Below are 26,029 nucleotides of genomic sequence, written 5' to 3'. Positions count from 1 at the left end.
CGGGATCTTAAAGCGAGGCCAGGTGTGTCTTGCAGTTCCCTTGTGGCTCATCTGGCCACACAAAAATGGAACGTACCATTGTCATGCATGGATATTGTGAAGTATCTGTGAGGATAATGTAAGCTGAACACACTCATGACTTATGGATGATGCATTTGTGCCCTTATACCACACTCCAGTCATTAGTAAGGGATGGGCACTGGCTCCTTACTGACCGCCCACAAATGCTGCATGCATGGGGTGTGCTAAGATACAGTACGTAGGTGCCCGTAGGATGCACACACAGTCAGTCTGCAAGCATGGAGCACACAAAGAGCGTGCACTCATCACATGAACAGCACCAACGAACTTCCTGCACAGCGTGGAGAGTTTGAGGAGGTTGAAAAAATTAAAAATCCATATAAAAGGCCTGTATCTCATAGACTTAATCCTTACTAACTATTGAATGCTGGATATGTGGTCACTATGAACCGTCAGCTGCAGCATTCCCATGGAAAAAAATGTGTGCAGGAAAACCTTTGCTCTTGGGGCTCACTGAGTTGTAACGATCTTAAAACTTTGTGCAGACCACCTGCATGCCCCACACAGGATTCCGCCCTTTTTTCCCCTGCAGACAGCCAAAATCTAAGAGCAGTATTTCAGTGTCAATTTTTATTCATGACTTAAAAATGTGTGGTTAGTTTATGGTGAAGTTTGGTGAAGTTGTTAGAATGATGTAAGTTACACGCACATTAAAATTTTGCGTAATACCAACCTATTCTGGTGTGTAGTCTAAAGTAAAAAAGGTTTAACTTTACAGATACATGCTGTTATTTCATGCATCTTTGTTGTCTTTCAGGGACCTTGGTCGCTCCAGCAAAACCATCTTATCCTTCTTCAAACCAACCACCTTTATGTCCTTTATAACTACCCACATAAACTTCTGCTTTTAATCTTTTTCTTCTCATCTATTTGATTGTGTTGCAAACACACTCATTCTAGATTTTCAGCAGACTCCTGGTCGTTTAAAACACTTAATTTGAGAAGAGGCTTGAGAAAAATATATTCTTGAAACATTGATATTCAAAGAGTTTGAGTGTTAACTCTTTCTAAACAGCACATTAACTACAAGGGAATGCCTAAACAACAAGTCTTTCTGCTCCCACCAGCCCAGTGATACTTTCAGTGTATCTCAACCTCTGCGGGTGTGTGGAACATCAGCATTATAGCATGTAATCTATCAAAAAAATTCTGATCTCCTTTGAAACTAACATTTTACTTTTTATAACAAGGTAAAACTACAATGTGAGGCGATTCGTCTAATGAAACATGTGGGTTTAATGTTTTGTTCCATTTTTAATTACTATGAGGGTCATAGTAACAGAAAACATTGAAAAAACAGCCACTCGTTGGGCTGTAACATATAAGGACCAACATAACCTTTCATCTACATTTTTTCATACTTACAGAGAATAAAATCGAACAGATTATTGATAAAAGATTTAGGTAGTGTGAAAAGGAGTAAGAGTGTAGCTTCCTGTGCTGGATCCTAAAAGTATCTTTTCAGAATTTACCTCATATGAAAACAACCCAAGCTAAATAAAAATGTAAAAGGTTTTAGAAATAATTGTCCAGTGATTGTATACATGGACTCAAAAATGTGCAGCGACTTAGAGAAGGAACTTTTTTTTCATGAGGGATTTATAGCTTTGCCTGTAATCCCCGAAACAGGAAGTATAACCAAATCCCAACTGCACAGGCACAAATGCACACATACACAAGCAATGTGCGCATAATCTCAGCTGAGGGGGAAACCAAATGAATGCTTATTCTCTCCAGCCTTTTAATTTCCTATAGACAAAGTTAGGAAATATGCATGATTTCTGTCCCTTCTTTAATCCCAACATCTGCATCGAAATCTAGCAGAAGTCCCTCCGAAGCGCATTTTCACAATAAAGTTCAAATCTAATGCTAGCAGGATGATAACTTTAATATCATCTGTGATCTGGAGTTTTTCAGTGGAAGGACTATTTATGCAGAAAGACATTGAAATAAATGTTTTGGAAGTGCAGTGCAGAGGAAGGAAAGAGGGATTTTTTTTTTATAGTCAGACATGGAGACACGCTGAGGGCAGGAAGGGAGCTCTCTGACAGCCATGAGCTCATGAGATCTGAATGTCTCACCCTGACATATACTTTTTTATACATTTCTCACAGCTATTGTCACTTTTCCTTTACACTCCATGTATTTTCTCAAATGTAATCTGTGCCTCGTGTTAGTCATTCTGTTTACGTGCAATTATGAAAAATAGAGTTTTGGATCTGGATTGAGTTCGTATGTTTGTAAAGTTCTCTGCTTCTGGAATAGCAGTTTTTGGGGTTGCTAGGATTTCGCCTTCACTTTAATGAGCCAGTCTGTGTGTCAGTGTGTTTGTGAGAGTGTGCAAGTAAACATTAAACTTGACAGATAGCCAGTGACCCAAATCCTACTCAATTAGGGTTTATGGTGGGAGAGGTTCCACGACTGAGGAATTTAGGCAGTTTCTATTTAAACGTTTTTGCGTTTTTACATTGTTTTTCCTTCATTTAAGGGGACATTTGAAGTTATGATCAAAACAAAGTAAATGGGAAGAGATTAATGCAAATTTAGGTCTGTTTTAAGCCCCAGGAGTCTTGACAGCTTCACACTTGCCAGCAGAAGTTGCTCCATAAACACCCAGAAAATGACTTTCAGACATTTTTCCAACCACATATGTGCCTGACATCAGAGCACTTTGGGTCTGCCTCTTAATTGCAGATATGTAATTGCAAACACACTCAATACAGCTGGAATGCCCCTCTGAAATTGCTGGATTCATGTCTGTTACTTTAATGAAAAGCCTTTGCTGGAAAAAGAAATGTATTTGCGGGGAAGTAAAGACCAAATTTTAGATATAAAGAGAGAGTTGTTTTTATACAAAAATAATTTATCACATGCGCGTTCCAATTTTCATTAGAAAAAGTTATTTTTACTTGTGTTTTAGAGAAAAAAAACTCAATTTAAAGAGGCCAGTTGCTCCCCTCAATCTTTTGTTGGCCTGTCTCTTTTTCCCTCCCCATCGTTAAATCTTCCACATCGCCTTTTGTGAGGGATCTCACCAAAAACAAGTGAACTGTTTAAGGGGTTGTTTTATGAATTACACAGATGTGTGCGTGTTTTTAATCCTTAACCTGCCATTATACTTTTTGTTAATCACTACAATTTCATTCTAAGCTTCTGCAGAGGAAATCAAGGCCTGAATGAATCCAGTTTTTTGAAACAAATTCGTTTTCATCACAGAAGCCAGTGTGTTTCTCCCTCATGATGAACTGTTACCTAAACTGATGACAAAGTAACTCTGAGCAACAATCAACGCTGAACTGAGACTCTCCTGTACTTAAGGACTCTGAAATGGCCTGTGATGGAAGAAAGTGTAGGCTGAGTGGTTCTACAGTAATGTATAGATGCCGTTTGTTGTATGTATAAGCTGTAGGCTTTCCATTCACACACACTCACACACAGCGGAGTCAGAGATCCAAATACAGCTCACAAACCATGCAAACTAAAAAACTTCATAGTTTGTATTGGGAGTTTGCCGCCAATTTACCCATCATGCTTAGAGTGATTCAACTCAGGTCCCCCATCCTTATACTCACATACACAAAGGTAAACTCAGACAGAAGGTGATTATGTTTGCTGAACTTGTCATATGCTATTTTCCATTCAAACACAAACAAAACCAATTTTTCTGTCTTTCATAAATTATTATGGAACAAACAAAAAAAATACAGTTAAAAATCAAAGGGTCTGCGGTTCGATCCGCCGTTGTTCGTTGTTGTGTCCCTGGAGAAGACACTTCACCCAGTGCTGCTCTACTGGTGTGTGAATGTGTGTGAATGTCTCAGTGATGGTCAGAGCGACCCAAGGGGCAAACTGGCCACCACACCTTTGTCACTCTGTCACTCTGTCCCAGGGCAGCTGTGGCTACATCACAGCTTACCCTCCCCAAGTATGAATGAGGAGTGAATGAATAATCCAGTCCATTATTATTATTATTGTGCAACCAGTGAAAAGGCTACACAGTTCAGTTTAATGGACTAAGTGCCAATTATAATCTGTAAAATGGTTTTACAGATATGATCCTCTTTTAATAAACATGACTTAAAAATTCTGTAATTGTTGCTGAAATGAAGGTGTACAAAGTGTATTTTTGTCAAACATACTGAAGAAATGCAGGGCACTGTTTAGCTGAACTCAAAAAGAAGTGTAATCTAACAAAAAAGAATAAAATCAATTGCTCTTATATTTCTGGACTTCGGGTCCTTTTATTTTTTTGTTTTAAAATAATAACAATTATGCACAGACTTATGACTTATTAACAAAAACCATTGCCTGAAAATCTTTTTTAGAAAACTTTTTTGAAACGGTCCAAGTAAGACAACACCAGACGCTTACCAGTACTGGACTGGTAAGTACAGGACTTTATCGCCTGCTCTTAGAGTATTTTTGGTGTGGAAATGACTACATTTTGCTTGTGGGGATGAGATAACATCCTCAAACACTCATTACACAAATTATCATCAGTTTACATTTTTAACCAGTCTGAATCGGTGTTGCACAGCAGACAAATGAACTCCAGGCAATATATATTTTGAAAGGATTTGCATGCATGTGTGCATCCATAATGTCAGATTCTTACTTTTTATCCTTAAAATTACAGTTTGGTTCCAATTGCATGATGTAGAAACATCATGAAAGGGGATTTTTTTTTTTTTTAGCTTTGATCTATCCTAATATCATGCAGCTAGATGTATTTGTAGTTGTTGTTAATTGATCATCTAAATATAGCAGCTTTCTTCCCTTTCGGCAAAAATTGTCAGAGTGAAGCAGATGGCAAAGCAAACATCATAAATGGGTATTTATTCTAATCTAATTTTAATGTCTGCCATACAAGTTAAAAGGGACATTTGCCCCCGATCTATGTAGGATGTTTAGTAAGAACGTCAGGGCATGTGCTAGAGTTCTCCATGTGTGTGCTGAGGGGAAAAAGGGCTGTTTGGCCTCGTCAGCAGATAAGCTCACGTCCTGCATCCTTCCCAAGGTGACTCCTCTGCTGTTGGTATGCAGAGCCAGGCAAAGAGCTCCACTCTCCCTTTTTCGTGCTTTTCCACATTTCTAATCTTTTAGATTTCACTCTGTGATGTGCTTTTGGATCCAAGCTTACTATTTTCATCCAATTTCTACAGCTTTCACAAAGGGATCTCAACGGCAGTGAAGACAAATCTGTGGCTGCATTCATTAACATTTTGCACTTGTCTACTGTGAGATTTAGTTGGAACTCTGCGGCAACACGGGGACCTTTTCCTTTTTCAGTTGTCATAATGGTGATTCTCCACCTACACAGCAGCACTCTCAACTCCCACACAATCTCTCACAAAGGAGCAAAAATGGGCTTTGTCCTTAAATGTGTGTCATGTACCTGCTAATGGAAGTTATGGTGCGAATTTGAAGGGTTGTATCTCAATTAAGCATGTGTCCGTCCTGCGACTGCAGTGGGTCATCTATTTTAGTCTGAACTCTCTGCATGGGAGCAGGTGTGCCAGTTTCCTCTGTGTGTGTGTGTCTTCCTCACTCTCTTCTAATTGTTTAAGAGGATTTTATCTGGTGGCTGCACGTTGAGCTCAGACTGCAAAAACAAACACACTCTTAGGTGCACATGCAACCCTGATTTGCTAAGATATTGTTGAAAAATTGTACATTTAAAAAAAGTAACTGTTGTTAAAGTGTTTTCCATTTCTGTAAAGTTCCACTCCGATCATTTTTGATCTGTTGTAAAAGTGTTCCCAGTGTTTTTTTAATTATGATTGTGTCGTTTTTTTAGACAAAATCTAAAAACTTGTGTGGTGTTTTCTAGGTCAGACAGAGTTTCTTCAGAGCAGCAGTAGTTCATCAGAAATGAGCCTCTGAGTTGTGGGCGGGACTGTTGGTGTAGAGAAAGCCCTACCTCATTTCCCATCATCCCTTGGTTTATACTCTCCCCCGCTGGGTTACAGCCCCCCACAACCCTCAAAGTACCATTTCTGCAGCAACAAAAATGCAAAGCAATATTGGAGATATCCAGCCGTACAGTTTTTATTCAGATTTCACCTCAGACAAGGAAAACAAAGACGAAGATAGATCTATTTGTGTGCAAGTGGATGCATCAGAATGGAGCAGGGAGCTTACAGCCCTTCCAGCGTGTTCTCTGTGCAACAGTATTAGCCTTTTCAAATAGCAGTTTTCCTTCACAATGACTTTAATATAGAAATACTCAGAAACACAGTTTTTAGCTTCATTTTCTTAATATATGCCCTTCATCATCCAAAAAATGCCACAAGAATACGTTAAACACACCAAAAACACAAATTTAATTGTTATGGGTCTTTAACCCTACAATCCCTTTTGATGCAAATATGCATCAAAGCACTTTGTTTCCAAAACTATCTTAATTATGCATCTACTTAATTGATTTTTTTATTTTAATTGCTGGAATTAAATTTAAGATTTGAGGGATTATAGCATATAGAAGTTGCCAGTAGGATCTAGAAAAAAAATGCCCTAACTTGCCAATTTTTTCCTTACCTAAAAATCCATGAATTTCTTTCATTACCAAATCTGAAACTTTCAAATCCTGTTTTTATATAAAAAAATATTTAAAAAAAAAAGGTAACAGAAAAAAACACAGCAATATGGCTTTGAGATAAATTTTTCCCTATTGCAACACTCAGGAATTGTAAAAAAATACAAATAAAATCAGCAATGGCCTGACTGTTGTCACTTCATCAACCAAACGACAGAGCCAGAAACATTTGTCAATAATTCAAAGGTAAAAAGCTGCAATCATTTTTTCTAGGGTTTTATCACAAGTTTTGTTTTCCTGTCGTCCCTAGTATGGAATTTACACTGCAAAAATCAGCCCCTTAGAAATAAGTCTAAAATTCCTACCCCCTTAGTAGATTTCCTTTAAATTAGCAAAAATAAAATCTGCCAATGGGGTAAGATTAATGGTCTCACCAAGAATTCTTATTTTAAGAAAAAAAAAATCTCGTCACTACATATTTTTTCTTGAGATTATTTTGCTTTTTAAAAACTTTCTTAATGAGATTGATTTTCTTGCAAGAGAGTAAATAAGACTAGTTTTTTGAAAGAAGGGCCTTTTTACTTTCTTTAAATTCAGTCTTTGCTGTGTAACTTAATATTCAAACATTACAATACACTTGTTTTTTTTTTATCATATAACAGTTTTCCGTCCTCATTCCTACAAATTGTTGTTCTAAGTTGATAGTTAACTTGCACGCAAATTTTTCTGCACACCTTTTTCTTATCACATCCAGACAGTAACTGACTGGTGACGTGCAGCAACATCCAGATAGCCTGGCCTGGTGCAGGAACTTGACCAACGCGCAAAAAGTCACCTTCACCCATGAAAACATGTGAAATGCTTCTAAAATCATTCAGCCTGATCCAAACGCCAGCTGCTCTTTGATCAGAAGTGGTCTTACCTTTGTGACAGTCATGCAGAATCAGTGGGTGAGGAGCAGGCCGGTGTCCCCTTCAAGCAAAGAGCACTGCCGCAGGAGTGGCAAAGTGATGATGAGGAGAGGAAGGGCGGCTCTGCTGAGTATGCAGAGAGAAGGGGAGAGAAAGGGAGCAAAAAGAGGAGGGAACAGACAGGTTAGCGTGTCTGGCTCGCTGAGGGCGGACAGGCTGCTGCTGCTGCAGTGAAGTAATGGCTGGCAGGAGGCGTGCAGTCGGTTACTACAACAGGGAAAAGCTTGCAGCACGGATACACCCCTCCCTCCTCCTCCTCTTCTTCCTCCCCGTCAACTGCTCACACACACATGCAGTGATGTTGCAGTCAGGGTTTGTCTGTCCCTCCTTACATGATTAGACGACTGGATAATGCAGCTTATTGATGAGCAGAGAGGCTGCAGGAGCAGTGCTGCCTGGGACAGGAGGAGGCTGCAGAAAAAAGTGGGAGGGGGGGTAGAGTGTGTCGCAGTCTGTTCCTGGAGATCTCTGCAGGTCTTCTGGAGCAAAATGAAATAGTGGCTGTGACACAGACATCGGCAAGATGGCAATAATGCATTTATATTCACTGGTGTCCATGGATTACATGAAATCTTTCCACCTTTGTCATGGTAGGGAGAACACGTCAATGTAAGGGTGGGGTCATCTAAGATAGCACAAGGGTTAAAGAAAACTAAAGACAACGGAGCAAATCTATGATTAACATTTAAACTCTATGTTAACTTTTAATCATCATTAGTGATCTCACTGACAGCAAAGAACTGACTGACCTACGTCCAACTAAAGACAATTTGACTTCCATGGTTGGAATCTCTTTCACTCCATGTGAAAAGTTTGTTTTTGGTGTTTTTTAACGTGTCTTTAATTGAGGACATTAAGAAAAATTAAGATTAGAACTGTACTCAATTGTTGTGAACCAGGTGCAGACAAAAAAAATGCTGTTTAAAAAAGCTTGTAGCTATGAAGTGGAATCTTCAACAGCAAGTCACAGTCTCCCTGCCCCACTCCATGAACGTCTTTGTTTTCCTCGTCTGAGCTGGAATCTGGATCAAAACGGTACGGCTGGATTGCTCCAAACTACTAGCTGCATTGCAACTTTCTTGCACCTCATAATGTTAGGTTGGGGACGCGTGGTGCTGTAAACTAATGGAAGACAGTGTAAATAGAGGGATAACAGGAAGTGGATGTGGACCTACTAACAGTTAACTAACAGTTCCGTCAACTTTGAAGTAAACAAAACGTTTAAAAGGAATGGCAGAATAAATCAAAGATTCAATCAATGTTAAAACAGTGAGTCTCAAAGCACAGAAATTGATTTACCACAACCAGACAAAAGTTCAAATTTACCGTCTCATATTAAAAACGTGAAATATTTATCCTATTCTACAGTGTAGAATAGGCAGTGCTCTATTAATCATCTTTTCCTGGTTTTACTTGCCCCTCGTGCTAAAAGAAGAGCAAAATCGAAGTGTACTGGATTTTTTTAGGACATCTGGGGGGTCTCTGTTCCTGTTTAGCACAACATTTCCTGTGTCTTTGTGCATACTTTGGGATTGAAGAGAGTGCCTTTAAAAGTCAGGGGGAAGAATCGGCTTCTAACTGTCTATTCTGGTCTTGTAGTATTGATGTTTTTGGAAAAGAAAATCATGTAATTTCATTGTGTGATCTGGGTTTTTTTTGCCTTAAAAAAACTAAATATGTGTTTCATGCTTCAAAACTTTAGACACAAAAAGATCATACAGTCATTTGGTCTCAGTCATTTAAATAAAAAAAAATAAATAAAAAAAACCTCAACAGAAGCTGTCCACTATAGATGACAGTTTGCTGCCATCTAGTGGTTAACGTGTATAAGTACATACATTTCCCCTATCGGTTCATGTCTGTATGGCAACAAAAACTTCATACGTGTCCTGGAAAGACTTCTGGACAAAGGTGAGGGGCTGACACTAGCTTAAGGTATAGAAACCCCTCAACAGTTTGAAATGACACAAACACAGATGAGAATTGTGAGAGAGAAGGACACACAGTGTCAAGTATTCTCGGTCTTATTTGCAAAGTCAGGTTTTATACAGATTGAGCTAGACGAGCCTTCGTCGTTCCTAACAACTTTCAACAGACCCTTTGGGAGATTCAGGTGGTTGAGACTGCCATTTGGCATCAAATGCGCTCCTGAGATATTCCAACGCATCATGGATTAAATGCTAGAGGGCAATAGTGGAGCCACGGGTGTAATGGATGACATCCTCATAGCAGCGCCAACACTTGTAGAACACAACAAAAAACTAGAGCAGGTTGTGCGCCGAGCTACGAGTTACAACTTGAAGTTAACCCTTGTGCTATCTTAGATGACCCCACCCTTGTATTGACCTGTTCTCCCTACCATGACAAAGGTGGATAAAGGTGGAAAGATTTCATGTAATCCATGGACACCAGTGAAGATCACAAATCATTGAAGAAAAAAGGTTCAGAGCACTGTCTAGTGGGTCTAGATGACCCCACTCCCAAAGTTAAAGTGCCTAGGATTGCACAAGGGTTACACTTTAACAAATGCCACATTCGTCAATAGGCTGTGCCTTGTGTGGGACACTTAATAACAGCTGATGGGCTAAAACCAGACCCAGCGAAAACTGAAGCTGTTAGGCGCATGCCGCCCCCTACAGACGAGGAAGGTGTCCGACGATTCCTGGGATTTGTGACTTATCTGTTGAAGTTTGTTCCGAACTTCAGTGAATCCGACACGCCACTAAGGCAACTTACAAAAAGAGATGTGGGATTCATGTGGCAGCCAGCGCAGCAACAAGCCTTTGAGAAGCTCAAGGATATTTGCACCCAACCCCCTGAAATTTTCCCCTCCCCTGAAATTCTTCGATGTGTCGAAATACGATGTGTGGAAATATACTGTGACGCCAGCAGCACCGGTCTGGGTGCTGTGCTGGTACTCGGCTACCGGCGAGTAGCCTTTTCATCAAGATCAATAACAGATGCAGAGACGCGTTATGAGCAGATTGAAAAGGAAATGCTCTCCATTGTCCATGCCTTCACCAAGTTTCTCCACTATGTTTTGAGGAAACATGTCACAGTATTCAATGACCCCAAGCCACTCAAGGACATCTACAAAAAGCCGCTGCTGTCCACACCACTGCATATCCAAAGAATGCGCTTGCAACTTCAGTGGAATGACATCACAGTCAGATACAGAAGAGGCAAGGATATGGAACTGCCGGACACACTGTCTCGAGTTCAACTGTCAGACACACATCAGAGACAGAAGGTCTGGAGTGTGTCTCCATGATCAACTTTCTGTCTTTGAGTGAAGAGAAATACACTGAGCTGCAGACATGCAGACATGAACTGAGTCTTCTCCAACAGGTCATTCAGCATGGCTGGCTGTACAACAGACGACAGGGACCTACCCCTGTGCAGCCATACTGGGACTCAAGAAGTCAACTAGTGGTAACAGATGGCAACGTCTACAAAGGTGTGGTCCCCCCACCATGCAAAAAGACATGCTTTGGCTCTCATACACCAGTCCCACCTGGGAATGGTGAAAAGCAAGCAGCGTGCACGTGAAGTATTATACTGGCCAGGCATGAGCGCCTAGATTGAAAATATGATCAGAAAACTGCCCCAAGTGTTCTAAAGTGCAAAACCAATACCCCAAACTACCACTAATGCTAACTGAAACACCCGAACTACCCTTTGAAGTAGTTGATCTGTTTGAGTACGAGGATAAGCATTACATTGTACTTGTGAATTATTATTCTAAATGCACTGAAGCAGACAAACTAAAATATAAGTGCCTCCGCACTTTTGAGGCACTAAAACCTCAGTTTGGCAGGCATGGCATCCCTGCCATCCTAAAACCAGATTATGGTCCACAGAGTTCATCAGCAGAGTTCAAGGAGTTTTACCAAACTATAGAAACCAACACAAAATATCACACACTCCACACTCCAATAGTGAGGCGGAAAGGGCAGTACAAACTGTTAAAAGACTGATGTGGAGCAAAGCAACGGATAAATATCTTGCATTATTGGACAACCGGACAACACCACTCGAGTCTGCAGAGACTTAAGTCTGCAGGGACACCAGAAGCTAAGGAGGAGCAGTATGCAGTTGGCCCATCAGAGCTACCATCCTTACCCTCAGTGGTTCCCCACTGTTCTACACCACAAGGGAGCAAACCATATCGCATCAGATGAGGCAGAGCAGTGAAGCTTCCTGATAAAGTGGACTTGGCTACATCTAGTGCCAGGTTGTAGTCAGGAACAGATGTAATGCAGACGTGTGATGGAAGTGATGTGCTGGTAACCTCTCCTTCCTAGATTAGTTAATAGAAGCTGGAAAGTTTGTTTATGATGTATTGGGTTAAATTATTTCAAAAAAAAACTACAAGATGCACTAGGATTGCCATTTATTTTGTTATTGTGAACTGTTTTTGTTTTTATTTTATGACTGAGAAAAGGGGATGTAATGTTTGGTGAATTAAGCTATTGCTTTTGAAAATGTCCCTACTGTTATCTGTCGTGCTGAGTTAAGGCTGTCGTAAGCATAATAGTAAACTTTAGAGGAACAATTTTCCCTTTTTGTTGTTTTTCTGGTCAAATTAACATGTTTTTTACAGCGTTTCGTCTAAATTTGGACTATTTTTTAATTTTTAAATTTTTTAACTGTAGAATACAATACAAAAATACAACATTTATAAACATTCAATATAAGAAAAAAAGATAATTCTAAATACAAAACAACTTTGCTTTGATCTTTTTAAAATCTTAACCATTAGAGCCAAATTATGAGTACCGGTAATATAAAAAATGTTTAAACAAACAGGTATTCAATAATAACCAAATAAAGCAATCACAGAAGGAAATAAATAAGTAACTATAAAAATGGAAAAGAGGAAAAAAATAGAAAACATAAAAGTTAATTTATGACACTAATCCAAATTATTTAATGATGTTAATCGTTTTTGAGGCTTTGTATTTTTTGAAGCAGAAATGCATTTTAAATATTGCTGCAGTTCCAGTTTCAGTTGGAAGAATTCTGTTTTTTCATAGCAAATTTACTTTTGTTAAAATGAAATGTAAGCATGAATAACAACATTTTTTTAAAACAAAAGGAGGCATCACGATCTTTCTGTTCAAAATTATGAAAACCAAACATGATGTTTTTATAATAGAGTTGAAATTCAGCTAAAATAGAGTCCGTGATGTATTTGTGCATGTTTTTCCATAATTTGTACGTGAATTCACAAGACCAGAATAAATGAGAGCATGTTTCTGGTTTCTTCTTGTAGAAAGTACAACTGGTGTTTAAGTCAACTTTAAATTTGGATAAGTAATGCTTTGCTGGATAAATGAGATTTCTTTGACTTTGTTGGTTAAACATGATTTTTATGGTAAAGACCAGACTTCTTTCTATTCAATGTTATGTACAAAATTAGCCCGTCAAAAGTTGGACTCTTTTTTTTTTTCTAAATCAACTTTATTGCAAATTATGTCATTTTACAAGGATGTACTTTTAGGTATAAAAAACACAACTGCAAATATCAAATACACATCTGTAACAAACAGAAGAACAAGAATAGGGATAGAAAAAAGCCAGGGGGCTAAACTCTACGAGAAAATACTGAAACTATCACATACAGACAATGTTCTGATTGCTTTTTGCTTCTCTGAATTTCAAATACTGTTGATATACTGATTTAATTCAGAAAGGAATACAGTGAAACAAGGTTTTCTACCAGATAATTTACATTTATGAACATGGAATTTACCCAAAATTAGTAAAAGATTTTTAAAAAAAGCAGCTTTTGCACATTTTTTGATATTAGACCCAACAAAACATCTTTACAAAATAAGACAAAACAAGAATCAATTTCATCATTAATAAAATCACACATCTTCTGCCAAAACACCTTAACTTTGGAAGACAAAAGTTGGACTCAATCGTTCCTCCGCAAATCCATGTGACGTCATCAGCGTCACGTGGAGGACGGAGAACCTTCATCGTAAGGTTTTTAAACGATAACAAGAACATTTCGAGTTGTTTATTTTCCGGATCCATGGTCACCATGACAACAGTGTCTTCTAAACCCTTGCAAATGTTGGAAAGTCTTCATTCCGTCGAGCGACCACTTAGTGCCAACACGACTGAGCTGAACTTGACTGTTTTTTTGGCGACAAGATCGACTCTTTCCATGATGAAAGGTGACATGAATTCTTGTTTGAAAGATCTGCAGAGCCAGGTGGAAATTCTGCAGCAACAGCTGACTGAGTCCAGGACTGAGAACAAGCTCCTCAAAAAAGACCTTAAAACCCAAAGAATGGAGGTGTGGCACTACCAGGATGAAAACGTCGACCTGATTGAGGTATGCTGGAAGAGATTCATCTTGATGCAGGCCTTTTTTCTCTGTATTCTATCCACCTGACCCAGCAGAAAGCTGAAGTTCCCCCAATTTCTCCAATTGAAACATCACACTATCTTCTCAGCATTCCCAGTATTCTGACTTTTTTCTTTTTTATATGTTGTCAGGTAACCAGCAAGCAGAAGAGGAAGATCAAAACTTTGAAAAAGTTGCTTGAAGAAACCTCTGGTTGTCGTGACAACTTGGCAAAGCAGCTCCAAGAGACGGGAGAGCGGCTGGACAACACACAGAACAACCTCCAACATAGGGAGCAGCCCAGCCAGATGGAGAAGCTGGAGGAGCTCACAGAGAAACTGGATGAGACCACCATGGAGCTGAAGGAGAAGAACTGGAAGATAGAGGTGAGGAAGAAGAGATGTGATGGAGGGGGATCAGGTGGAATAATGATTTTATTGCTGTACTAATCCATGCATTCACATCTGCAGTTGTTGGAGGAAATGCTTGAAATCAACAAAATCCTGAACGACTTTCAACAATTGAAGCATGAAGCAGAGACCTTTCTACTCAGATTTGATTCTGCTAAATTGCATGAGCAAATCGATCAGCAGAGCAGAGACATCAAGGTAAACCCGAGAGTTTCTGACTGTTCCAATTCTCAGCCTTTCACTGACAGACAGACATGACAAGTCTCTGTAATTCATTTGGACTTTTTTTGTTTTCTCTAAAACAGAAAAAGCAGAAAAAACTTGAGAAGATTAAGATTTCCTCCAGAAAGTTCTCTGGAGAAACTTGCAAAAAAGGTGCCCAACTAATCTAATTTACTGTAGCATCAGAAATGTCTTATTTCTGATCAGTGGTCTAAGACTTGTACTCCATTTCCAATTTTAGCAAACAAGATGGTGCAGACGGATGGAGATGACCTCATCCCACAGTCTGCATCACGCAAGTCCAAGCGAGTCCGCTTTGCAGCTGAAACCAGCAAACATCAACGAAGCACCGTTACCACGGTAATAGGAATACAGTAATGGTTGATGTAAATGTTTCCTATAGTTACTTTACTGGTGGTTTAAACATTTTTTGGTTTCAGTTTTGTGACAGACCAGTGGAGGGCTCCTTTCCTCCAGAAAAACGCCTGGACAAGATCAATCCAGCTGATCTATTGAAGGAAAAGCTCCAAGAAGATCCTCAGGAGTTTGCAGGTAAGCTTTAGTGATTAGCAATTCCTAATCACAGCAATTCTGTGGAAAATATGAACACGTTACCCACATTGAAAGATGCTGAGATGGAGGTGTTTGTTGTTAGAGTCTTCAAAGAGCAGCCATGTTGGCAGGAGCCCCAAGCGCCGGATCAGGAGGCACTATACACCTAAAAACAACGCTCCTCAAAATCCACCAGAGCCAGAGCCAAGCTGGTTGAAAGAACCATCAGGGAGACTGAGGACATTTTTCAACCACCTCAAGAGGCTCCCTGAATACATTGTGAAGACTGTGAACTAGAACTATAAATAATTATGTGTAAATATTTCAAACTGTAAGTATAAAATCTGTAAAAAGTTCCAACTGTTGGAAATACATCTTTGTGATCATTTTATTTGTTATGGCCATTCATTTTGCTGTTCTCATTGGTCCCCTTCCAAAATCTCCTGCCCCCGTCTCGCCCTCCCATACAAAATGTTCTAACTCGCCCCTGAGTCCATCCCACATTTTCAATAGGAGTCAAGTCAGGGCTTTGTGCAGGCCAATCAAAAACGTTCAGCGTGGTCTTCTGAAGGTAGTTCTTCATCAGGAGCGCCCTTTGTTTTAGATCGCTGTCATGTTGGAAGACAAAGTGACGACACTAACATTCCCCCTCCTGGTGATAAATACATTTAGAATTTGAAACAAATACATACATAAAGTCTGGTTCTAGTGGGCAAATATTTCTGCAGCCACAGGCTGAACTCCATGGATGACAGTTTGCTGCCATCTAGTGGTGAAACTGTATAAGTACATACATTTCCCCCCTTTACAACGGTTAAATATTTTTAGATCTTGTAAAATTATTTCACAGGGACCAAAAGGAAAGTTAAATACTTTGATTTTTATTTTCAAAATGAGTGAAGGTTAAAATAATTTCATGTTTTATTTTTAACCTTGACTTACAGGGAAAAAAACAACAACAACAAGTCAACAGCAAACTACCTCCTTTTTTCGACAACTGCAGAAAGAATGACAAAAACAAACCATATAAGCTGAACAACCTGAAATTGCTGCAATGAAAAAAATAAACACCAGGTTAAGTGGTTACAAATAATGATTCTATTTTGCATTAAAAAAATATTCAAAACAATTTTTTTAAAGTCATAAATGGCGTTTAACAGGATTACTTGGGTTATCTTCTTTATCTTTGTCCTACATTTGTTTTTCTACCGTTTGTTTCAATTAATAAATAAAAGAATGATAATGAGGATTTTCTTTGGTTCTAATAGTATTAACTTAGAGATGTCATTTAGAAATGCGTGATTAAGAAAGTAAACAAAAATAAACCAAGTTTATTTGTCATTTCAAAGATCTTAGGCTTAATGTGTCCATCATTAGCTACATGTCCAGGAAATAATAGAAAACACTGAAAAAATGTCAAGTAGTTTTGTCAACAAGTAGAATCCATCATAATACTGATAACTAAAGGGTTACTAGTAGAAATTCTCAACTACTTCAACAACTTACATCATATAGTGGAGTTTAGCTTTGGGTCCTTATGGTTCTACAGTTTTGAGAAGAATGTGTTCATTTGAAGCAGAAGTGTCACTAAACAGTGTCTTGATGGTGCAGCCCAGTCATCAAAAACTATTCCACATCCATTTAGTCAACAGACCAGGGTTTTATCAGGTAAACAAGCTCAGTGAAAAAAAATCAACCTTCCATTACGACCATCTGTAGCAACAAAATAATGCTTTGACCCAGTTTGGAAGCTTTAGTACAATGACTTATTTAGAATAAAAACTATTGTCTGTACAAAAGTAATATATTAAATATTGCGGGTCATCTGCCTGAAGCTGCCCTGTCCCAAGTGTGAACCAGTTCTTTTCCTTCCCGTCTCAGTGTTTTGTCTGCAGAAAAATATCTCAATATTGGACCTCTTGCAAGGCTGAAGTAAGCTCTGTCATCCAGGTGGAATACATATCAACAGAGACATGTTACCTGAACACTGTTGACTTTTGACTCAGAAGGAAGAGACCAATGAAGCGCAAGATGTATCTTCTAAATTCAGGAGCAAATAGATCAGCTGAGCAGAGACATCAGCCAAAGAGTTTCTGACTGTTCCATCCTCAGCCTTTCACTGACAGACAGATAAAATTCTTAATAAGCCAAACAAGCCAGTCTTTTAAACAGCTCATTGAAATGAACTGATCCAAAAGCTTCAGGTCCCAGAAACCCAATCTCTAGTGGGCGGGGCATGCCAGGTAGGTGTATATCAGGTAGGGGCGTGGTCATTGTCATTTCCAGAGTCATTATTGTATTTATCTGGATTAATATTCATTCTTGGATTATGTTGATGGTTCAGACTGATGGCTGTCACTTCACAGGAACTTCTTTTTATGGCCTTCCGGTCAAATAAACTTTGAGTTAAAATAAGTTGGACTCAATCGTCCCCCCCCCCTCAACCAAGTGACGTCATCGGCATCACGTGGAGGACGTCGGAAGCTTTATCGACATAAAAATGAATAAACCTTTATCGACAGGTTTTAAATGATAACATGAAACACTTTTGACAACATGACAACAGCGTCTTCTAAAACCTTTCAAACGTTGGGAAATCTTCATTCCGTCTAGCGACCAGTTAGTGTCAACATCACTTTGCTGAACTTGACAGGTTTTTTTGCGACATCAACATGATGGAAAGTGGCACGAAGAAGGAGACCCGGGTGGACCAGCTCCCTGTACGCCAGCTGGAGGAGGAGGAAGATGTTTACAGCACGGACAGATCCGGTTGGTCCAGTTCTTCCTCCTCTTACCGGGATCCTTGTGAAGAGAGCCCTGATGACGTGTCTCAACGTTTAATCATCCCTGAAAGGAGCCCAGCTGGACCTACAAGAGGTATTATTTCTGGAGCATTTGGATTATTTTGATGCGGGAAAACAACAATGGGCTGAACTTTATGAAAGTAAAATGTGAATGGATTTGACATGAATTCTTTTTTGAAAGATCTGCAGAGGCAGGTGGAAATTCTGCAGCAACAGCTGACTGAGTCCAGGACTGAGAACAAGCTCCTGAAAGAGGACCTTGAAATCCAAAGGATGGAGCTGCAGTACTACCAGGACGAAAACGTCCACCTGATTAAGGTATGGTTGAAGAGATTCATCTTGATGCAGTTCTTTTATTCTCTGTCTCTATCCACCTGACCCAGCAGAAAGCTGAAGTTCCCCCAATTTCTCCAATTGAAATATCACACTATATTCTCAGCATTCCCAGTATTCTAAATTTTTTCTTTTTTATATGTTGTGAGGTAACCAGCAAGCAGAAGATGGAGATCAAAACTTTGAAAAAGTTGCTTGAAGAAACCTCTGGTTGCCGTGACAACTTGGCAAAGCACCTCCAAGAGAGGGGAAAGCGGCTGGACACCACACAGAACAACCTCCAACAGCTGCATGGGAGCAGCCCAGCAGGATGGAGAGTCATCAGGAGTGTTTTATCTATGATCAGCATTCTAAGATCATCATTTATTATATGAAACAAATAAATAAATAAATTCTGCCTAAAATATCCGCACTGTTGTTCAAGCATTTTGCATTTTAGAACTTCCAGCACCTAAAGGCTCAAATCCCTGAAACCTAAGTAAAGCTTAAATGAACAGAGGACTTCCTATGGATAGTTTCTGACTCAGAATCAAAAAATATATACATTTAATATTTCCAGCCTCTGAGATTTCCATGTTTTGAAATATGGCATTCCATTTTCACAGTAAAAAGAGAGAATTGGTTCATCAAATATAGACGTTCATCAATACAAATACAAGAAAGCTAACTTGGAGCTACTGTAACTAATGGTCTGACCAAAAACTAAAAATAAAATATTAATAATAATGATGTTAGGAATTTGGAGAAATTTGAACTATCGTAACAAATCAATGTATTGAAATCAGTAAAGGTAATTTCTATTCTAGTCTGTATTTCCTTTAACTTATTTCAAGTGACAAACAATGGCTACATTCACATCTGCACACTTAAGATGCCAAGTACTTGGAAGTACGTGAAAAAAAAAACAATGGCATGCTTGCTACACATGACTCATTAAAGATGCATTCTGGTGAAAATTGTGTTTTTTGTTTTTTTAACAGGTTCTTGTAGCATTTTTCTTATGGTGGATGACATACATGAAGAAAATGAAGCTTAAAGTGCTGCTCTCATCAGTTTCGATGCATCCACTTGTAGACAACTACATCCAAGTTGGTCTTTGTTTTCCTTGTCTAAGCTGGCATTGCTCGCCATGAATAATTTTAACCGTCAAATGAAAAAGGCAAGATCAGACTACTTCTCACAATTAATTAATACCAATAGAAATAATCCCAGGGTACTTTTTAAGGTCATTAATCAGCTAAGTGAAGCCCCACATACTAGCAATTTACCGACTTCCCCAGTAATCTGTGAGCAATTTGCAAATCATTTTATTAACAAAATTTCTAACATTAGGTCTCAGATATCCATTACCAAATCTCTGTCACCTCCTTTTCTGCCAACTCCACCTGCAAGACCCACAGTGATCTTTGAAGACTTTCAGGCAATCTCCCCCAACACTCTTTCTGAGATTGTTTATAAAATGAAACCATGCCATTGCTCTCTGGACATTATGCCAGTTAGATTTTTTAAAGAAATATATGGATCTGTTAGCTCCTACATACTGTTCTTAATGAACACATCTCTTTCAACTTGCACAGTCCCAGATGATTTTAAGGCTGCTATGATTCAGCCACTATTGAAAAAACCCTCCCTGGACCCAAGTTGCTTTGAGCATTACAGACCAATTTCAAAACTACCTTTTTTGGCTAAGATCCTGGAAAAGCTAGTAGCTGAGCAGGTAATTTCCTTTTTAAATAAAAATAGATTATTTGAGACCCTTCAATCTGGGTTTAAGGCCAACCACAGCACAGAGACTGTCTTGCTGAGAGTAATGAATGACCTTTTAATGGCTGCAGACTCAGGAAAAATATCGATTTTAGTTCTTTTAGATCTCAGTGCAGCATTTGATACAGTGGACCACTCCATTTTATTATAACGTTTAAAATCTTGGGTTGGGTTTTCTGGCACAGTTTTTAACTGGTTTTATTCTTATTTATCGGACAGGTTTTTTAATGTTTTCATCGGCAATTTTTGCTCATCCAAGGTGAAAATGACATGTGGCGTTCCCCAGGGTTCGGTACTGGGACCTCTGCTATTTTCAATTTACATGTTACCACTGGGGGAGATAATACGCCAACATAACCTTAATTTTCATTTTTATGCCGATGATACGCAACTGTACTTATCTTTTAAACCTGGTGACCTTGGTCTTTTAAATAATCTCAATAGCTGCATTGCTGATATTAAAACCTGGATGGCCCAAAATTTTCTGCAGTTGAACATGGACAAAACTGATGTGATTATTTTTGGTTCAGTTGAGGCCCGACATGGTGTGGCTTCGAAATTGGAGTCTCTATCGAACAATGTTTCTTCAAGCTGCAGAAATCTGGGGGTGATTTTTGATACTGATCTTAATCTGGAGACACATGTTAAATCAGTGGTCAAATCTTGTTTCTGGCAACTACATAGGTTATACAGGATAACCCCCCTCCTATCAAAAAAATGTCTTGAGATGGTGATTCATGCTTTCATTTTTTCCCGTTTGGACTATTGTAACGCACTCTACACATGCCTTTCACAGCAGAGTGTGTATCAACTCCAGTTAGTCCAAAATGCTGCCGCCAGACTCATAACTGGAACCAGAATGAGAGACCACATCACTCCAGTTTTAGCGTCTTTGCACTGGCTCCCAGTCCGTTTTAGAATAGATTTTAAGATTTTATTGATTGCTTTTAAAGCACTCTGTGGTCTGGCCCCTAAATATATAGCCGATCTCCTCACTCCTTACGTACCTGGTCGCAATCTTAGATCTTTGGCAAAAGGCCTTTTAACACTCCCACAATCTAGATTGAAGACCAGGGGAGATAGGGCCTTTGCTGTAAGAGCCCCAACACTCTGGAACAGTCTCCCTGAAGAGATCAGGCTCGCTGGGTCCCTACCAGTATTTAAATCTCTTTTAAAAACTTACCTCTTCAGGTGTGCTTTTAATGATTTTATTGGTTCTTAAATCTAAACATTGTATTTTATTGATTTTATTGATTTTACTGATTTATCTATTTTATTGATTCTAACCACTATCACCATCTCATATGTGTGCTGGTTTTATTTCTCCATACTGGAAACTGTTTTTAACACTGATTTTGTCTCATATTAACTGTACAGCACTTTGTAATCTGGATTTCGAAAAGTGCTATATAAATAAAGTTTATTATTATTATTATTATGGCCCGCAGCAGTCATAGACTGCAAGGACCATATTGTAACTGGTACGAGGGTCGAACACTCAAAAAGTCCAAAACGTCAAAAAAACGCGTCAAAACGCCAAAAAATGGGGTCAAAAGTCGCCCAAAGCACAAAACAACACGACAATTGTGTAACGCAACAAAAATACACACACACACGCACAACACCAACGCAAAAACGTAAAAATTGTAGTCGCAAAAATGACGACAAAAGCACAAAAAAGCCCAAAAAAGCCCTCAAAAGACGGGTTTAAAGCCAAACAGACATGCCCAGCCTATAGTAAAAGACAGGCCGCATTGAAATACATAGGCCACCTGACTGCAAAAACTTCTATATTGTTTCTGCTTCGTTTCATTATTATTATTATTCTTCTTGCACACTAACGGCGTCTTTGAGCTTAATTTTGACCCCCGCCACATACCCGAAAACTCACCAAAATTGGCACACATCTGGGATAAATTGAAAATGAATTTTCGGCAAAGAGAACGTCACCCCCCCGAAGTCGATGACATCACAGCGAGCGTTCCCGTAAAAAAAATGAATGGGCCGAAAATCGCTTATGGGGCCAAAAAAAAATATTTCAAATTAGAGCAACGAAACCAAAACACGCGTGTTGGAGATATCCCATAGAAGTTCTGAAATCATTATGGGATGGCCACACGACCTACGGCTTGGCGGCCATTTTGTGGCGAACTCAGAGAAATGGCGATTTTCGTGTTTTTTCACAATATGGGAAAACGACACTTTTGTTCAAGCGATTTTCACGAAATTGCACACACATGCCACAAACACGATTCTACAACTACCAAAGAAGTTTTGTTGACCTTTGACCTTGGCAAGGGGCGGCCATCTTGAATTTTCATAAAAAAGCACCTTTAGTAACGGATACAAACGAAAACTCGTCCTAGGGATTTTTATCAATCTTTTTGAAACTTCTCGGGCATCAATGGCAAGCTACTGTGGACAAAATGTTGGAATTAGAAGTTGTAGAATTTGAAACGCGTGCGCGTGGCGAATTCGCAACCGTCGCCATTTTAGCTAGCTCGCACATATTTTATCGGAATAGCCTGAAAATGAAATATGCGATACCCTGGCCCACACTGAACAAAATGATGTCACACAAGACAAAATCCATTAAGGAATGTGTCCGTGGTAAACAAAAAACGATCGCAAAAAAAAGTGCTGACTCGGCTAAAAAAAAAAATTTCGGATTTTTTTTTTAAGAATCGGCTAGCGAAACCCAGATAACTTTGTCGGGTATATCCAAAGAAAGTTTTGAAATCATTACGTGATGGCAACACGACCTACGGTTTGGCGGCCATTTTGTGCCAAAATCGGCCATTTTGAGTTTTTCGCGTTTTTACACAATATGGAAAAAGGAACTTTTTTTTGAGCGATTTTCACGAAATTTGACTCGCATGTCCGTAGCATAAGTCTACAATTACCTCTGGAGTTTTGTCGACCTTTGACCTCAGGAAAAGGCGGCCATCTTGAATTTTCGATAAATATTACCTTTATTGGCAGATTCAAACGTAAACTTGTCGTTGGAATTTTCAACGATTGTCTCGAAACTTTTTGGGCATCAATGACAAGCTACTGTGGAAAAAATGTTGGAATTAGAAGTTGTAGATTTTGAATGGCGTGCGTGTGGCAAGCTAGCAAAGTGGCGCAGTGTTATAACTCCCATGCATTTTAATACAATACAATGAAAATTGAATGCATGCATTCATGCCTGAAACTGAATACATTGAAAAACACTGGATATGGACATATAAGGAATATGGGCGTGGTTAGCATAAAACCACTGTTGCTAAGGACGACAAAAAGTTTACTTTTACCGATTTGTCCGAAACTGACGTCAATCTGTTCGTCCTCCCGAGGGGACCAAAACATAAAATGGTTGCTATGGAGATAAAATCAACAGAGAAGGCGCCATTTTGGAAAAAGTGGGTTTTTTATCAACTTATGACATATAGCTCTCACCAATGGAGGAATGTGTTTTTCTGAGTCAGTTGATGATGCTGATCGCAATGCTAGCACTTTTAGCCACATTAGCATAGCTAGCATAGTTAGCATAATTAGCATTTTTAGTAATGTGTTTTTCTGAGTAAGTTGATGATGCTGATCGCTATGCTAGCACTTTTAGCCACATTAGCATAGCTAGCATAGTTAGCATAATTAGCATTTTAGGTAATGTGTTTTTCTGAGTCAGTTGATGATGCTGATCGCTATGCTAGCACTTTTAGCCACATTAGCATAGCTAGCATTGTTAGCATAATTAGCATTTTAGGTAATGTGTTTTTCTGAGTCAGTTGATGATGCTGATCACAATGCTAGTACTTTTAGCCACATTACTATAGCTAGCATAGTTAGCATAATTAGCATATGCAGTTTTGACTAGCCATTATCAAAAGTTTGCGGTGAGGGCGGTGGTGCGTAGAGTTGGGCGTGGAAGGCGGGTTGCGTCTGCGGGCCATACAACGCCGCTTGCGGCTTTAATTATGGCCCGCAGCAGTCATAGACTGCAAGGACCATATTGTAACTGGTACGAGGGTCGAACACTCAAAAAGTCCAAAACGTCGAAAAAACGCGTCAAAACGCCAAAAAATGGAGTCAAAAGTCACCCAAAGCACACAACGACACGACAATTGTGTAACGGAACAAAAATAAACACACACACGCACAACACCCCCGCACAAACGACAAAATTGTAGTCGCAAAAATGACGACAAAAACACAAAAAAGCCCCAAAAAGCCCTCAAAAGACGGGTTTAAAGCCAAAAAGACATGCCCAGCCTATAGTAAAAGACAGGCCGCATTGAAATACATAGGCCACCTGACTGCAAAAACTTCTATATTGTTTCTGCTTCGTTTCATTATTATTATGGCCCGCAGCAGTCATAGACTGCAAGGACCATATTGTAACTGGTACGAGGGTCGAACACTCAAAAAGTCCAAAACGTCAAAAAAACGCGTCAAAACGCCAAAAAATGGGGTCAAAAGTCGCCCAAAGCACAAAACGACACGACAATTGTGTAACACAACAAAAATACACACACACACGCACAACACCAACGCACAAACGTCAAAATTGTAGTCGCAAAAATGACGACAAAAAACCAAAAAAGCCCCAAAAAGCCCTCAAAGAACGGGTTTAAAGCCAAAAAGACATGCCCAGCCTATAGTAAAAGACAGGCCGCATTGAAATACATGGGAAATCCTAACCGCAAAAACTTCTATATTGTTTCTGCTTCGTTTCATTATTATTATTCTTCTTGCACACTAACGGCGTCTTTGAGCTTAATTTTGACCCCCGCCACATACCCGAAAACTCACCAAAATTGGCACACATCTGGGATAAATTGAAAATGAATTTTCGGCAAAGAGAACGTCACCCCCCCGAAGTCGATGACATCACAGCGAGCGTTCCCGTAAAAAAAATGAATGGGCCGAAAATCGCTTATGGGGCCAAAAAAAAATATTTCAAATTAGAGCAACGAAACCAAAACACGTGTGTTGGAGATATCCCAAAGAAGTTCTGAAATCATTATGGGATGGCCACACGACCTACGGCTTGGCGGCCATTTTGTGGCGAACTCAGAGAAATGGCGATTTTCGTGTTTTTTCACAATATGGGAAAACGACACTTTTGTTCAAGCGATTTTCACGAAATTGCACACACATGCCACAAACACGATTCTACAACTACCAAAGAAGTTTTGTTGACCTTTGACCTTGGCAAGGGGCGGCCATCTTGAATTTTCATAAAAAAGCACCTTTAGTAACGGATACAAACGAAAACTCGTCCTAGGGATTTTTATCAATCTTTTTGAAACTTCTCGGGCATCAATGGCAAGCTACTGTGGACAAAATGTTGGAATTAGAAGTTGTAGAATTTGAAACGCGTGCGCGTGGCGAATTCGCAACCGTCGCCATTTTAGCTAGCTCGCACATATTTTATCGGAATAGCCTGAAACTGAAATATGCGATACCCTGGCCCACACTGAACAAAATGATGTCACATACGACAAAATCCATAAAGGAATGTGGCCGTGGTAAACAAAAAACGATCGCAAAAAAAAGTGCTGACTCGGCTAAAAAAAAAAATTTCGGATTTTTTTTTTAAGAATCGGCTAGCGAAACCCAGATAACTTTGTCGGGTATATCCAAAGAAAGTTTTGAAATCATTACGTAATGGCGACACGACCCACGGTTTGGCGGCCATTTTGTGCCAAAATCTGCCATTTTGAGTTTTTCGCGATTTTACACAATATGGAAAAATGAACTTTTTTTCGAGCGATTTTCACGAAATTTGACGCGCATGTCCCTAGCGTAAGTCTACAATCACCTCTGGAGTTTCGTCGACCTTTGACCTCGGGAAAAGGCGGCCATCTTGAATTTTCTATAAAAAACACCTTTACCACCGGATTCAAACGTAAACTTGTCGTTGGAATTTTCATCGATCGTCTCGAAACTTTTTGGGCATCAATGGCAAGCTACTGTGGAAAAAATGTTGGAATTAGAATTTGTAGATTTTG

At 39.3% G+C, this 26,029-nt stretch overlaps 3 protein-coding genes across 4 annotated transcripts in view; 2 read left to right on the top strand and 1 right to left on the bottom strand.

Moving 5' to 3' along the window:
• Positions 1–7,972, bottom strand: part of coro2b (coronin 2B) — a 41,463-nt gene extending 33,491 nt beyond the window's left edge. Inside the window, exon 1 of the mRNA XM_011488003.3 lies at positions 7,539–7,972. Coding sequence (XP_011486305.1) covers positions 7,539–7,553 — 15 coding nt within the window. The 5' untranslated portion in view covers positions 7,554–7,972. The remainder of the gene's footprint in view (positions 1–7,538) is intronic.
• A 5,628-nt stretch (positions 7,973–13,600) lies between these two features.
• Positions 13,601–15,523, top strand: LOC101167603. Its single transcript, XM_004066876.4, has 7 exons — positions 13,601–13,936; positions 14,101–14,334; positions 14,419–14,556; positions 14,664–14,733; positions 14,822–14,940; positions 15,021–15,132; positions 15,236–15,523. Exons 1-7 carry the CDS (start codon positions 13,631–13,633, stop codon positions 15,427–15,429), a joined length of 1,173 nt encoding a protein of 390 aa, XP_004066924.3. The 5' UTR covers positions 13,601–13,630; the 3' UTR covers positions 15,430–15,523.
• Positions 15,524–17,585: 2,062 nt separating this feature from the next.
• On the top strand, positions 17,586–18,677 carry LOC101167351. Of its 2 annotated transcripts, none has more exons than XM_011487984.1 (3): positions 17,586–18,009; positions 18,118–18,254; positions 18,427–18,677. In XM_011487984.1, exons 1-3 carry the CDS (start codon positions 17,805–17,807, stop codon positions 18,466–18,468), a joined length of 384 nt encoding a protein of 127 aa, XP_011486286.1. In that variant the 5' UTR covers positions 17,586–17,804; the 3' UTR covers positions 18,469–18,677. The 2 variants fall into 2 exon arrangements, with proteins under 2 accessions (XP_011486286.1, XP_004066923.1); XM_004066875.3 differs by having other exon boundaries at positions 17,629–18,009; positions 18,419–18,677.
• The last annotated feature ends 7,352 nt before the right edge of the window (positions 18,678–26,029 follow it).

This window comes from Oryzias latipes, chromosome 3 (assembly GCF_002234675.1).
Source record: "Oryzias latipes chromosome 3, ASM223467v1".
Lineage (NCBI taxonomy): Eukaryota > Metazoa > Chordata > Actinopteri > Beloniformes > Adrianichthyidae > Oryzias > Oryzias latipes.
The sequence above is the reverse complement of the archived record's forward strand: the minus strand, read 5'-3'. Positions and strand labels throughout refer to the sequence as shown.